This window comes from Bos indicus x Bos taurus, chromosome 5, assembly GCF_003369695.1.
Source record: "Bos indicus x Bos taurus breed Angus x Brahman F1 hybrid chromosome 5, Bos_hybrid_MaternalHap_v2.0, whole genome shotgun sequence".
Lineage (NCBI taxonomy): Eukaryota > Metazoa > Chordata > Mammalia > Artiodactyla > Bovidae > Bos > Bos indicus x Bos taurus.
In genome coordinates this window covers 91,425,497-91,441,701 of record NC_040080.1, presented here as the reverse complement: position 1 = coordinate 91,441,701, position 16,205 = coordinate 91,425,497, and the positions used below count along the sequence as shown (strand labels likewise).

Here is a 16,205-nt window from a genome sequence, read left to right as displayed (position 1 = left end):
GGTCCTATTTTGAGCACCCAACTTAATACCCTGCTTTAATAATATAATTGTCCCAATGGCTCCTGGATGGTGTGGAATTCAGTCACCCACGTTTCTGGACCATTGCCCAATCTCACTTTGTAAGTTGTTTTTCAGCCACTCAGTAGTGTCTAATTCTTTGCAACCCCATGAATTGCAGCATGACAGGCTTCCCTGTCCTTCATTATCTCTTGGAGTTTGCTCAAACTCATGTCCAACCATTTTATCCTCTGTTGTTCCCTTCTCCTCCTGCCCTCAATATTTCCCAGCATCAGATTCTTTTCCAATGAGTTGGCTGTACCCATCAGGTGGCCAGAGTATTGGAGCTTCAGCTTCAGCATCAGTTCTTCCAGTGAATATTCAGGGTTGATTTCCTTTAGGATTGACTGCTTTGATTTCCTTGTTGTCCAAGGGACTCTCAAGGGTCTTCATCAGCACCACAGTTTTAAAGCATCAATTGTTAGGCTCTCACCCTTTTCTATGGTCCATTTCTCACATCCATACATGACCACTGGAAAAACCATAGCTTTGACCATATGGATTTTCGTCAGCAAAGTGATGTCTCTGCTTTTTAATATGCTGTCTCGGTTCATCATAGCTTTTCTTCCAAGGAGCAAGCATCTTTTAATTTCATGGCTGCAGTCACTGTTCATAGTGAATTTGGAGCCCAGGAAAGTAAACTCTGTCATTGTTTCCACATTTTCCCCATCTATGTGCCATAAAATGATGAGACAGGATGTCATGATGTTAGCTTTCTGAATGTTGAGTTTTAAGCCAGCTGTCCTCTTTAATAGCTGTTTTAATAGCTGTTTTAATGTCCAGTTTTAATAGCTGTCCTCTTTCAGCTTCATCAAGAGGCTCTTTTGTTTCTCTTCACTTTCTGCCAAGAGGGTGGTGTCATCTGCACATTTGAGGTTATTGATATTTCTCCTGGAAATTTTGATTCCAGCTTGAGCTTCATCTGCTGGGCATTTTGCATGATATAGCCTGCATATACATTAAAGAAGCAGGGTGACAATATACAGCCTTGATGTGCTCCTTTTCCAATTTGGAACTAATCTGTTGTTCCACGTCCAGTTCTAACTATTGCTTCTTGACCTGCATACAGATTTCGAAGGAGGCAGGAAAGGTGGTCTGGTATTCCCATGACTTGAAGAATTTTCCACAGTTTGTTGTGATCCTCACAATCAAAGGCTTTAGCGTAGTCAATGAAGCAGAAGTAGTTTTTTTTTATGGCATTCCCTTGCTTTCTCTATGATCAGTGGATGTTGACAATTTAATTTCTGGTCCCTCTGCCTTTTCTAAATCCAGCTTGTACATCTGGAAGTCTTGGTTCACATACTGTTGGAGCATAGCTTGAAGGATTTTGAGCATTACCTTGCTAGCATGTGAAATCCACACAATTGTGTGGCAGTTTGAACACTCTTTGGCATTGCCCTTCTTTGGGACTGAAATAAAAACTGAACTTTTCCCATCCTGTGGCCACTGCTGAGTTTTTGAAATTTGCTGGCATATTGAGTGGTGATAGAGTTCTGCCAAGAGAATGCACTGGTCATAGCAAACACCCTCTTCCAACAACACAAGAGACTCCTCTACACATGGACATCACCAGATGGTCAACACCAAAATCAGATTGATTATATTCTTTGCAGCCAAAGATGGAGAAGCTCTATACAGTCAGCAAAATCAAGACCAGGAGCTGACTGTGGCTCGGATCATGAACTCCTTATTGCCAAATTCTGACTGAAATTGAAGAAAGTGGAGAAAACCACTACACCATTCAGGTATGACCTAAATCAAATCCCTTATGACTATCCAGTGGAAGTGAGAAATAGATTTAAGGGACTAGATCTGATAGATAGAGTGCCTGATAAACTATGGATGGAGGTTTGTGACATTGTACAGGAGACAGGAATCAAGACCATCCCCAAGAAAAAGAAATGCAAAAAAGCAAAATGGCTGTCTGAGGAGGCCTTACAAATAGCTGTGAAAAGAAAAGGAGATGGGAAGATGGGAAGCAAAAAGCAAAGGAGAAAAGGAAAGATATACCCATTTGAATGCAGAGTTCCAAAGAATAGCAAAGAGAGATAAGAAAGCCTTCCTCAGTGATCAATGCAAAGAAATAGAGGAAAACAATAGAATGGGAAAGACTAGAGATCTCATCAAGAAAATTAGAGATACCAAGGGAATATTTCATGCAGAGATGGGCACAATAAAGGACAGAAATGGTAGGGACCTAACAGAAGCAGAAGATATTAAGAAGAGGTGGCAAAAATACACAGAAGAACTGTAAAAAAAAGATCTTCATGACCCAGATAATCACGATGGTGTGATCACTCACCTAGAGCCAGGCATCCTGGAATGTGAAGTCAAGTGGGCCTTAGGAAGCATCACTATGAACAGAGCTGGTGGAGGCGATGGAATTCCAGTTGAGCTATTTCAAATCCTAAAAGATGATGTTGTGAAAGTGCTGCACTCAATATGCCAGCAAATCTGGAAAATTCAGCAGTGGCCACAGGACTGGAAAAGGTCAGTTTTCATTCCAATCCCAAAGAAAGGCAATGCCAAAGAATGCTCAAACTACCACACAATTGCACTCATCTCACACGCTAGTAAAATAATGCTTAAAATATTCCAACCCAGGCTTCAGCAATATGTGAACCGTGAACTTCCATATGTTCAAGCTGGATTTAGAAAAGGCAGAGGAACCAGAGATCAAATTGCCAACATCTGCTGGATAATCAAAAAAGGAAGAGAGTTCCAGAAAAACATCGGCTTCTGCTTTATTGACAATGCCAAAGCCTTTGACTGTGTGGATCACAATAAACTGTGGGAAATGCTGAAAGAGATGGGAATACCAGACCACCTGACCTGCCTCTTGAGAAACCTGTATGCAAGTCAGGAAGCAACAGTTAGAACTGGACATGGAACAACAGACTGGTTCCAAATAGGAAAAGGAGTACATCAAGGCTGTATATTGTCACCCTGCTTATTTAACTTCTATGCAGAGTACATTATGAGAAACACTGGGCTGGAGGAAGCACAAGCTGGAATCAAGATTGCCGGGAGAAATATCAATAACCTCAGATATGCAGATGACACCACCCTTATGGCAGAAAGTGAAGAAGAACTAAAGAGCCTCTTGATGAAAGTGAAAGAGGAGAGTGAAAAAGTTGGCTGAAAGCTCAACATTCAGAAAACTAAGATCATGGCATCCGGTCCCATCACTTCATGGCAAATAGATGGGGAAACAGTGGAAACAGCAGCTGACTTTATTTTTTGAGCTCCAAAATCACTGCAGATGGTGATTGCAGCCTTGAAATTAAAAGATGCTTACTCCTTGGAAGGAAAGTTATGAGCAACCTAGACAGCATACTAAAAAACAGAGACATTACTTTGCCAACAAAGGTCCGTCTAGTCAAGACTATGGTTTTTCCAGTGGTCATGTATGGATGTGAGAGTTGGACTATAAAGAAAGCTGAGTGCTGAAGAATTGATGCTTTTGAACTGTGGTATCGGAGAAGACTCTTGAGAGCCCCTTGGACTGCAGGAGATCCAAGCAGTCCATCCTAAAGGAGATCAGTCCTGGGTGTTCATTGGAAGGACTTATGTTGAAGCTGAAACTCCTATACTTTGGCCACCTGATGCTAAGAGCTGACTCATTTGAAAAGACCCTGATGCTGGGAAAGATTGAGGGCCAGATGAGAAGGGGACAAAAGAGGATGAGATGGCTGGATGGCATCAACGACTCAATGTACATGGGTTTCAGTGGACTCCGGGAGTTGGTGATGGACAGGGAGGCCTGGCTTGCTGCGGTTCATGGGGTTGCAAAGAGTTGGACATGACTGAGCGACTGAACTGAACTGAACTGAGTGCTGAAGTTTAACAGCATCAACTTTTAGGATTTCAAATAGCTCAGGTGGAATTCCATCACCTCCACTAGCTTTGTTCATAGTAATGCTGATTGTAAACTGAAACATGATTATATGGAGCTGCCTGTCTTTCTTTCCGTCTCAAGATGCCATTTCATTTTGATGGGCACTTTTTGTTCCTTCTGTCCTCCAACAAAAAGAGAGGGGTGGGAGAAGTTTGGAGAGCTTCCCAGGTGGCTCCTTTGTAAGGAATCCTCCTGCCAATGCAGGAGACATAGGAGACGCAGATTAGATCCCTAGGTCAGGAAGATCCCTTGGAGGAGAAAATAGCAACCTTCTTCGTATTCCTGTCTGGAAAATCCCATAGACCAGTGGAGCTTTGTGGGCTATATGTAGTCCATGGGGTTGCAAAAAGTCAGACAGGACTGAGCTTCTGAGCAGGTACAAACAGGAGGAGTTAATTTCAGGCAGTTCAGGGAAAACAAAAGCTTGAAAAAGAATATTGAGAGAGTGGATGGGAGGTGAGCATGGAAGGAAAAGTCTCCTGTTCAAATAAAAAGCACATACAATACAGATACATATTAGCATCTATACAGAAATCAGTTGGTTATTGTGGTACTGTGAAATGTTCAGTGAATTTACATGAATAGGATTTTATAAAAGAGGATCATTTCCAAGCTGGAGATTTGAATGGAAGGAAATTGTTTTAGATGGAGGCACTATAGTATGGTAGTGGGGAGCTGGCTCTTTGGATCTAACAAATCTTTATTCAAAGCCTGGCTCTATCACTCACTTGTGGGTCTTTAGGCAAAGTACTTAATCTCCCTCAGACCTAGGTTCCTAATATACAAAATTAAGATCATAGTTCTTGCCTCACAAATTTATTGTGAGGATTAATTCCTATTTATAACATTTTACATATGGTGTTTGATATATAGTAAGAATTCCATTAATGTTGTCAGTTACTCTAAGTGAATAGCAGGGACCCAGTAGGCAAGACTTGAGTGTGTACGTTGGGAGCAATTCCTGAGTAAATGTGCCAGGGGTGCTATGGTAGATTCTCCTTGTAAAACGCATTCCTATTTTGGGAGTCCTAAACTAAAACGGGGCCTTTTCCTTAAACACGTTCGTTCTTGGCTGCTTTCGTATTTCTTCTTTTTTTCTTCTATTTTCCCATGAAGGCAGGTACATTGAGCCCAACCCAGTCTAAGGCAGGTATGCTTTAGGAAACTTGTCTGCTGTAGAACAAGGAGAAAAGAGATAGGTCAAATTGTAGTGGGATGACTTCTAGTCCTGGAATAAAGACATCTTCGTCTTGTGATGCTATGCTGTTCTGTGACTCTAGCTCCTGCGAAAGGAGACAGAGATGAAATCTCAGAATAAAAGTTTTCAAATGCAATTAATTGTTCATTAGTATCCAGGAATGGCAGATATATGAAGTTTTTCTTTTCAGGGCAGGTCAAAGATGAGATTTGATTATACTTCTAAGAGTGTTATTTGCTTCTTAAAATTTCCTCTGGTATCTTTAACAATGTGTTGCCCAGAGAAGCATAAGAGGCATTGTCTAACCAAGAGAAGGTGCACTCCTCTGCATATATAGAGGCAAGAAACAGGAGCAGTAGTGGAGAAAGTCAGACCCAGCCTGCACAATGAAGAAGCAGAGTAAGAAGGAGGCAGCCCCACACTGTGAGCTAAGTAAGTAGCCAGCAATAAGCATATAATAGCCCAGGGACTCTACCCACCAGAGCAGACCTGGAACACGACAAGGAGGCTCCAGCCATTTTATTTTCTAGTCGCAGTAGACGTTCCCAAAGGAAAGGTTCTGTTCTGGAGGGACTTCATTAAGCCTTTCTGAAACTCCCCATATGTGTTGCAGAGAGATTCTCAGAATTAATTTGTGCATTTTCTTTTCTCTCTAGGAGAAATTCTCTATGGAAACCCACCTGTATCAGATGTTTGATGATTCTCAGCCCAGTTTTTTGGGTCCCTGAATTTGCTTGTACTTTGTCCTTTATTTGGATTTTGCTTTTTGCAGTTTACTCTCCTTTCCTCTTCTCTTGGACTCCTTTATCAACTAATAAAAATTTCTCCTAGCAGTTTTTACACGAAGAAAGATGTTGGAGGGTTTTATGCTTTTCTTCTCTAGATCTATGACTTGGTTAGATACGCTTGGTTACCTTTAAGGAAAGCGGTTATGGGGGCGATGTGGGGGCCGGTAGAGAGAGGTCTAAGAATGTTTCTGCAGCTGTAAAGGACATTGTAGAAAATTAGGGTGGTTAGTCAGACTATTTTCTCCCTTCTGAAGCACCACTAGCCTGGTCGTCATCTTCAGACAAAGACTGGGATGTGCGATTGAAACTGGGAATGGAGCGGAACTGCTTTTGGGTAGGTGGAAAATAAAGTTTGGGAGAAGAAGCGAGGCAGCTGAGTAGGAGAAAGGAAAATTCATTGCCGAGACTTCGGAATAGGGCACCTGATGCAGTCGAACTGGCTGCACTAGCTGATGCTTCGCGGTTCCTCCCAGGTGTGGGGCGCTCTTGGTGGGGCAGCAGATACTATGATGTGGCTCTGGGGGCGGGAGGTGGCTATACTTGGCAGGGTGGAGCTGGAATTCTCATAGAGCCGTGTCTCAGAAGAAATGATCTTGTCTTCCAGGGCCTAACGAGGCCACGGCGAACTACAGCAGGAAACGTACTCGTCCGCAGGTTGCTAGCGGGGTGGGAGACTCCACAAGACAGTGTGGGTTGGACCAGCTCCAGCACTAGCTCCGCCGCAGACAGCTCCCGCCCAGGCCTCCGTGGCCCCGCCCCCAGTCAGCATGGAGTGGGCGGAGACTCGGGGTCAGTAGTCAGCCTGCCACGCGCGTTGGCCCCACGGCGAATATGAAGAATCCAACCCAAAGGAATGTGCGGCAGCGATCCTGTGGGTCAGCCGCAGGGCGTGTAGGGGGAGGCTGGCGTGGGGCTGGCTCCAGGGATATGGAGCCGCTGGAGCGGGGACCGATTGTCAGGTGGTTGCGGAGCCGGTAAGGGAGGCAGCGGGCCAGGTCAGGGGTCACGCGGGCGCCCCGCTTTCCCGAGCTCCGGGCGGCTCGAGGGCAAGCCTGGGAGCAGGCGCCGCGGCCAGTATTTGGCGTGCGGGGCGCCAGGCGGGTCTGCGAGGGGCGGCGCGGGCTGGAGGGCCTGGACGCGGGTTCCAGAAGGAGCTGCATTCTTCAAAGGAAGAGCGAGAGGAGGGCGCCGGGAGGGGGAGCGGGAAGTGAACGCCGGAGGTCGCAGGGGCCTCGCCCCTTCCCCGCCGCGGCCTAAAGAGACCTGAAGAGAAAATGGCTGAACCCCTGGGCGGACCTGCCGCGGTCCCGGGACCCGTGGTCGAAGGTCTGCTGACCCCGCTTCACGCCGCGGGAGAGGCCGACGGACGAGGGGCAAGGTCCCCTCGGCCTCCTTGTTATCTTCGGAGCCCTGATGCCCCGTCCGCTTCCTGGGCCTCCCGCCGCCGCACTTCAGCGAAAGAATTCATTTTACTTCAGGCGACATCCAAGAAGGGCCTCTTCGTGTGAAGGGCCTGGACAGACCGCTGAGTCCTGCTGTGTAGATCGGTTTTAGGGCTGTTTGTGCAGCCTCCAGGCTCAGGAACTTTTGTAGGGGCAACGCACTCCGTGTGTGAGAAGGGTGGCTGGCTGCTCGACATCTGTTCGGTTTCATAGGTTCGTGCTGTTGCAGCTATGTTTACTTTTGGACATTCTGTTTTGTTTTGTTTGTTTTGTTTTCAATTGGTTTCCCCCAATTCTCTTCATATATCAGACTTTTTCAAAGAGCATCATTGAAGAAGTTGAGTAACCTGGACTTGAGTTTTCCAGCGTGTAAAGATATTCTCATACCGTCCACTGCTTTCATAAGGAGTGTTACGAAGTTAAGGGAATGTGACACCTCTTTAAAGTAAAATCAGAAGCAAAAATTCTATGGAATGCGAGGCAAGAGGAGACAGGTTTCCAGAAACTTTTGCTGGCCATAGTTGTAGTGAATATTGCTGCAACTAGGGGACCTTGTGTTTCTCCCTTGATTCCTGTGGAATCTGAACCCCAACTAGTCTTGGCTCTGTAAACCTTTGAGCAAGATTCTTAGCCTCTTTGTTCCTTTGTTTCCACATGCTTAAAATGGGGATTGATAATATCAGTGGTAAAGAGCTGATGGTGAGTATTGAATTAATATGCATAACGTGCTCAGAACATTTCCTAGCATGTAGGAGTTTTTGTTATTATTACCTGTAAGTGCCTTCTTTCCCCTAAAAGATTCCACAATAAAGGAATTCTGATCCCCTGAACCTATTGCCCGTGAACCCTTAGGCCTGTTTTTCATCCTTGTGATTCATTACCTGAGGGTATAGTATGATTACCTGTGACAATAGACTCTCTGCTGAGTTTATTTTATCATTAACTAAGACTACATGGAAAACTCCAGCTATGCAGTACTGGGTCTGTCCATGATAGCTATGTTGGGTAAATGAAAACTTCTTTGACTGTTTAGTTTTTTATTGGATGATATTTCATTTATAGTCTTGGCCTAAGCCAGTTTTTTTTTTTTTTTCTGAAGTCAATGCCCCCCAAACCATGATTGCAGCATACTTGGTTCCTCCTTTTTCCAGGATGGCTGTGGGACTTGGGTGGAGAATTTTTGGGCAGCCTGGCTATACTTCTTGTTAGTGAATGGGGAAGCTGTACATAAATCTTACTCTACTGTTAGAAAATCAGCAGTAATCCCTTAGAATGTACACAGAGATACCAAGCAGCTTTGGTATCTTTTAAACATTTTTAAACATTTACTTATTTTGTTTATTATTTATTTGAGTGCATCGAGTCTCAGCTGTGATGCCTTCACGTCTCTCTGTGGTGCTGGCTCAGTAGTTTCCTCTCTGCATGTGGGATATTAGTTCCCCAACTGGGGATCAAATCTGCATCCCCTGTGTTGGAAAGTGGACTCTTCAAACCACTGGACCACCAGGGAAGTCCTTGGTTCAGTTTTGACTCAGTGAAGTGATGAGGTTACACACTGGTTTTTACAAAGCAGCATCTTTTCTAATATTTGACTTTTAATGCTAAGAGCTTGGGTGGGTGCTGTGAAATCAAAGATACCTTTATCCCCTATTTCCTTATTGTGTATATAAACAGAAATATCTGCTGACAGACTTACGCTCTTTATGTGAGCTTAAAAGTTTCTCTCAGGTTCTCTTGCTACTACTTGGAAGGCTCTAATGAAAGACTTCTGTCTTGAGATTCTCTCCTTCCAAAAAGCTGCTGTTTATATAGGTAGCAGAATTGGGACCTAATCGCAAAATGAGAAACTTTGAGTTTACAAAAAAGAACATTGTTTCATGCATAATATGCTGGCCTGATTTGACTGAAGTACATATGGTGTAAATTCAATTATTTTTTTTACTAGATGAATTAAGATTTTTAGCTGGAGTTTCAATATCAAAGTCTCCAAATGAATAGAATGAATATACAGAAAAGTAGAAAGATACAATAGACCTGAAAAGCACTGTAAAAGCAATTCAAGATAATTAAGATTTATATAATTTTCACGCAACAGTAGGATACAAATTCTGTTCAAGCTCCCATAGACTGTAAACTAGGAGACACTGGAACATATCCAGGAACATGAAACAATGTGCAAAAATTTCATGATCTAAAGGTATTAAAATCATGCAGAGTCTGTTTCTTATCACTGTGGAATCATGTTACAAATCAATATCGAAAGATAAATTGCAAATAACCCACATATTTTCAAGTGCAATGTGACATTTACCAAGAGAAATCTTCGACTTAGCCTTTGAAAGTCTCAATATGTTCTGAAAAAAACAGAGGAGGTGATTGCAGAGAAAAAAGCATTTAAATGAGAAATTAGTATCAAAATAAAAAATTAATATTAAAAAAATTAATATTAAAGATACTTTAAACAAAATCCCATGTATTTGGAAATTAAATGTCCACTTTTAAATGATGGGTGTACCTGAGAAGGCTTAACAAGGAAAATTAGAAAATATTTGTAATAGAATGAAAATGAAAAGACTGTTTGCCAAGATTGTTGCATGAAGCTGAAGCTGCTCAAGGCAGTTAAATACAGTGTGGAATGTTGAATAAGGTATAAAAACAAATAATGGACACGCATATAATTTTGTGAAATCTGACTTGATGTTCTGATGAGAAAGTTGGAATCTAGGGAATTCCCTGTTGGCCCAGAGGTTAAGATTCAGTGCTTTCACTGTCAGGCTGGGGCTCCATCCTTGTCCTGGGAACTAAGATCCTACAAGCTGCATGGCACAGCAGAAAAAAAAGAAGTTGGAATCTAGGATCCATTTTCTCTCTTAGACAGAGATTTCACAGAAAAGATCAGACTTATTGTGTTTTATTAGCTCTGTAAGTAATTATGGGACTAATCATTTAGAATACTAATAGTAAAAATTTATTTAAATTTTAATTTATTTAACATTTTGTCTTGAGATACTTTTGTTTAAAATTATTTTCCAAGCACCTTTTCACACTTCATACTTGGAGAAAAAGCACACTACTATCTCGATTGTTTACTTTTTAAAGATAAACTTTCAAGGCCTGTTGTGAATAGGAATTTTCCTCAATTGTATTGAAGACTTCTGTGCCTTCTGAAACAGGATATCAGTCATCACAACAAAAATAATCTGTAATAATTGAATTGGTTCCTCATGAGTAGGTCAGAAATGAGAAACTTTTTATAATAATAACAATGTTAATAATAATGTTCTTTTAAAAATAACTGCTCTTAACACTTTTGGGCACTTCTATTTTATTTTATTTATTTAATCAATTAATTTTTTGGCAGGGGAGTTCCTATGTTTTCTAAATTAGCATGAGGTGCTGTGTTTTACACTCCAGAAGATACCCCACCGCACCCCTACCCTCACCACCGGCTTCTGAGAAAATTGAAACTTGAGCTCACTTGAGTTGTTTGTTGGATCAAAAAGAGTTATAGATTCTATCCTTAAAAACCCATCAAAATGAGGGGAAGTCAGTCTTTTAAATATTTGGATTAATCTGGAGGCAAAGGCAGAGATTGAGTGATTGCCTGCAGACCTCTCTGTGGAGGCTGATTAAAACCCACTTCCCTGAAATACTTTTTACTTCAGTTTGGTTTTGAATTCTTGCCACCAAAATCATGATGAAAACTTTTACATTTTTTTCTGTTAAACATCTCTTAATCATATTCTGAAAACTGTGATTATTTTCAAGGTTATCTAATTCAGTAGAACAGTTATTCATTTCATATAGTAAGGGTTCAGTCATATAGAGTCACAGAATGCTTGTTTTGAACTTGTTTTTATTTGTTCTTGCTAATTCCTCTCCCTCTCTTCTCTCCTTTCCAGAATCCTGTTCTAAAAATTCAGACACTCAGGTATCCTCCATAGTATTGGGTCCTGCATCTTCTGTTCAGATACCTGTTCCAGATGGTAATTGATTGCTTTGTGCTATTGACTCATTTTTATTTGGAATTAGGCTTAAGCCAGTAACAGTTTACCATATTGTCCTTCTTGTCCTCTGTCCCATCAAAAATTGTCTGCGTTTCCTATCTTCTGGGACTTCCCTGTAGCTCAGTCGGTAAAGAATCCACCTGCAGTGCAGGAGTCCGCCTGAAACACAGGAGACCCAGGTTCGATTCCTGGGTTAGGAAGATGCCCTGGAGAAGGAAATGGGAACCCACTCTAGTATTCTTGCCTGGGAAATCCATGGACAGAGGCGCCTGGCGGGCTACAGCCCACGGGGTTGCAAGAGTCGGACTAAAGCACCATTGTACCCCAACCAACAATATCATGGAGACCTGCTCCATTCAGGGGTCACCACCTGGTGCCTTAGGCTGTAAATGCAATGGATTTATAACCACAGAGACCTCCCTCATAACTTATTTCCGGTTCTGAGATGAGCTAAGATTAGCTTCAAGTTTGGTTTCTTATAGCAGTAGTGCTTAGCTAGGGCTTCCCTGGTGGTTCAGATGTTAAAGAATCTGCCTACAGTATGGGAGACCTGGGTTCGATCCCTGGGGTGGGAAGATCCCCTGGAGAAGGAAATGGCAGCCAACTCTAGTATTCTTTCTTGGAGAATTCCATGGGCAGAGGAGTCTGGCAGGCTACAGTCCATGGGGTGACAGAAAGTCGGACACGACTGAGCGACTAACACTTTGAGTACTTGAAAAGGCAGTATAACTTGCAGCCTGGCATAAAAACCTCTAGGGTGGTTTAGTTCAGTTTAGTCGCTCAGTTGTGTCCAACTCTTTGCGACCCCATGAATTGCAGCATGCCAGGCCTCCCTGTCCATCACCAACTCCCAGAGTTCACTCAAACTCATGTCCATCGAGTCGGTGATGCCATCCAGCCATCTCATCCTCTGTTGTCCCCTTTTCCTCCTGCCCCCAATCCCTCCCAGCATCAGAGTCTTTTCCAATGAGTCAACTCTTCGCTAGGGTGGTTAGGCTGCTTCAGATGAGAATGCAGCAGGAAAATACTGAACTAGCGCCTTATAGAGTATTTAATGAGACTGTGCTTTGACTAATCCTTCCTGATTCTAAATTTCTCTAGACTTAGCATTCTTTTTCTGTAAATTTCCTCCTTAGTTCAGTAACACTTAAGGTAAAGTGAGTCAGTTCCCTATAGAAAGAAAACTGCAAAGATATCTTGGTAACCCTGAGATTAGAGCTTTGTGGTTAAAAATAACCATTTGATGGCTACACACACTGAGTTTCCTAACTTTCTTGTCCCTTAACACTTTTCTCTCAGACCCTCTGTCTCCCTGCATTTAAAATGAGCAGCAAAATGCAGGAGGAAGGGAAACACCGATGATTAGTCTGCGATGAACCCTCCTGTCCTGAGGGTGATAACTACGCTCCTCCCCAAGCTGTTCACTGCAGATCTTAGTCAGATGGCAAAGGGTTCCTGTTTGGTGGTTTCCTTGCAGCTTCTGATTTTAGCCTGAAATGTGGCAGGATTTTGCAAGTTACCAATTTTGGGGGAAGCCTGATGGAGATATAATGTCCAAGGGTGATCCTTTGAGTTCAGTTCAGTCGCTCAGTCGTCTCCAACTCTTTGCAACCCCATGAATCACAGCACGCCAGGCCTCCCTGTCTATCACCAACTCCCGGAGTTCACTCAAACTCATGTCCATCGAGTCGGTAAATCCTACCAAATAACGGATGGAGGGTGGAAAGGGGAGTGTCCCATTAGCCTATTTCCTTCTAAAAGTTAAGATTTTAGGTTATCAGTGAGGCTAGTCTGGGGATGTTATATATTGAGCCCTAGACATCAGTGATTTTAGAAGAAAATGAAATGATTCTAAAAATTGGCAAATGATAATAGAAGTGTGAAAGTAGGGGGAAACCGTTTGTGAGATTAATGTTGAAAACTGATGTAGAGTTGAGTGACCGGGGAAGAGGGCTGAGAGGGAGCTTTATCACCATAACCATTTTTGTATTTCTCAAATTTTCAGCCATGTGAATGTATTGCCTATTCAAAATGTAATTTATTAACAATATAAATAAAAATAAAGTAAATTGAGATAGAGTCAGGTCAGTCTTATGTGTTTAGGTATTAAAAGATTTAATTTCAGTATTTCTAAGATGATTGTTAGTATTAGAGTATTTTGTTAATTTTAACTCATTTCTTTTCAAACTGTTAATTCAGAGGATGCTTTTGGAGACCATGGGGACTCTGCCAGTCTTGGTGCCCTCAACCCTGCCTACAGTAATTCCTCAATTCCTCAGTCCTCCGGGGGCCTCTCAGAGGAGCACTTCACCACCTATCTGGATGAGAATAATGCTGTTCTTGAGGAGAAGGTTAGTGACAGGTCCTTGGAGGAAAACATTATTATCTGGGGAAAACCTATGAATTCAGAGTCTGCTGGACAACTCAAAATCAACAACCTCAGAGTCAGTTCTGGCAGGCAATCTCTGAAGACTGAATTTTTGTAGTCAGAATAAATGGAAACTGTTAAGGAAACTAAGGTCCTTGAAAAACACTTGCCAGGTTGTACTAGTGAGTATTTTTTGATCCAGAAACGAGAATGTCAGGTTCCCTTTTTACAGTGCCTTTTGTCCAATTTGGATAGTACTGATATTCTTGCTGGGGTTTTAGAATGAAAGGCTGTTGGAAAGGGCAAGTAAGAGAAGGGTTGGACTCTTATTTGGACAGAGTTGATTGTCTTATTGATAAGCTGTGGAATAGATGGCAATTAAACTTGGACACACCCATGTCCAACTTCGGAAATCCTTTGTTTATGAAACTGATACTGTTGCTTTTTATGTGATAAAATAATAAATTAGATCAGCAGTTTGGAGGTGGGTGATAATTTTTTTATTTCTCCAAGAGACACTTTATTATTATTATTTTTTAACGTTTTATTCTGTACTGGACTATAGTCAATTATCAATGTGACAGTTTCAGGTGGCAGCAAAGGGAGTCAGCCATACATATGCATGTGTATCCATTCTCTCCCGAAGGTGACATTCATTTTGCTCTGTTTTCCTCTCTCGTACAGCACTCTTGTTTTAGCTTTCGTAAACTCTGGGTCTTCACGGGACCAGGACTTCTTATGAGCGTTGTGGATCCAGGAAACATTGAATGTGATTTGCAGTCTGGAGCACTGGCTGGATTTAAGGTGAACATGGAGTCCTCCCTCTTTCCTTTTTAAACACACACAGCGCACCACAGCCTTTTCCTCTGCTCTGCCTGCTGGGTATCAGCCTTGGTGGCTACATGCTGATACTTCATTGGCCCTGACGCTTAGGTGAAAAGTACTTTTCCATCTGTTTTTAAACTTTATTTTGTCATGTAGTTGGTTTTTAATTTTATTTTACCCAGGTAGTTTCCTTGAACAAAAGTGAAACAGCAAATGGGAAAAACTAAGACTCAGAAAGGTGCAAGGTGACCTAGCAAGTTCTGTGCAGAATGTGATAGAGAACTCAGTCATTGGATCCCTGAACGGGGCGCTTTGCTGAGTGTACTGTTTCCCATTCCCATTGCCAAACAACCAAACCCAAACTTCCAGTTGTCTCATGAGTGTAATGTTGGGATTTTGTTCTTCTGTAGCTGCTCTGGGTTCTTCTGTTGGCCACCATTGTCGGGGTCCTGCTCCAAACGCTTGCAGCTAGGCTGGGAGTGGTCACCGGGCTTCATCTTGCTGAAGTGTGTTACCGTCAGTATCCTAGGGTGAGCAGTGTTTGTCTGTTACTCATAGGTAACTGTGTGTCTGGCAACCTGTGCTGTCCCACCGTCTCCCCCCGCCCCCATACTGAAATAGTGGAGGAAGAGGGGATCTGTGTCCCAGAGGACTGGCAGTCCCAAGGGAAATTCTGTAGTTTCTCTTGCTGCTAAACCATGTTTCTGCACTCCTTCAAAATCTAATGAGATTCACATTTACCAGAAAGTTTGCTTAGACGTTTCTGTGTGAGTAAACACTTACCTTTTACTATGCCTTTTGGCACCAAGCGGGGCCTAGTCCACAAAGGGGCGGGGCTGTTATCTAAAGCTTTTTTTTCATTCATCCATATTACTCCATTACTTTGCATTATGCATATTTTCTTTTTTGTTTGTCTTTGCTGTCAATCTGAAGTGAGTTTTTTTCTTTTACTAGGGCATGTTTGGCAGGATCTTTGAATTTGTTAATGATGCTTTTTCATTTTACCTTGACCCTGGAGTTTACACTGTCCTCCATAGTTTCCTTCTGGATATTTAGGTCTTTCTTGTTCCTGCTTAAGTCACAAATGGATAGACACAGGGTCTGGAAGATAGCTTTAAACCGACTTGATCTTTAGATAAGTATCTACCTCCAGTTTTTTCTTGAAGTTTAATCTCCTTTCCTGGCTGTGAGAGAGTATCTTTACCTGCCTTTTTTTGTTTTGTTTTTATATGCGTCTCAAAAAAAAAAACAACCTGGTAATTTATAGTTTGTTTAGCTTCTCTTTCTTCATGTATCTCAGCTGTTGTTTTTTTGTGACTTTTTTTTCAGTAGTAGGTACATGGAAGTGGTCCCCCCACGGCCCCCCGCCCCCTGCCTCAATGAGCTTGCACTACTAAATTTCTTTCTGTTTAATTATTTGACGAGATTATCTTCCAGATTTTGTTATTGGACACCCAGTTCCAACACTTTGCCCTGAGTCCCTTTTGCATATCTGTCTTTTCACTTGCTTGTGCATTATTATATTAAGGATGACTCCAGCCTTTTCATGTTTGTTTTGTCTCTTCAGCTATGGTCAGGATAGATATTTTTTCTATAGTATTTATGTTCTCTCCTGAACAATA

The 16,205-nt window shown here is 42.3% G+C and overlaps 1 protein-coding gene across 13 annotated transcripts in view; it reads left to right on the top strand.

Moving 5' to 3' along the window:
• Window positions 1-5,477: 5,477 nt before the first annotated feature.
• LOC113893135 (natural resistance-associated macrophage protein 2-like) overlaps window positions 5,478-16,205 on the top strand; it is a 32,139-nt gene continuing 21,411 nt past the window's right edge. For 10 of the 13 annotated variants that reach the window (XR_003511233.1, XM_027542860.1, XM_027542853.1 and 7 more), the window contains exons 1-5: window positions 5,478-5,585; window positions 11,286-11,369; window positions 13,590-13,741; window positions 14,443-14,562; window positions 14,994-15,113. Coding sequence is in view for 12 of the 13 variants with exons in the window: in XM_027542860.1 (XP_027398661.1) it covers window positions 5,540-5,585; window positions 11,286-11,369; window positions 13,590-13,741; window positions 14,443-14,562; window positions 14,994-15,113 (522 nt within the window). In the remaining variant the exon portion in view is untranslated. Of the gene's footprint in view, window positions 5,586-6,745; window positions 6,916-11,285; window positions 11,370-13,589; window positions 13,742-14,442; window positions 14,563-14,993; window positions 15,114-16,205 lie in introns of those variants that run through there. The other 3 variants (XM_027542857.1, XM_027542858.1, XM_027542862.1) reach the window with 2 other exon arrangements.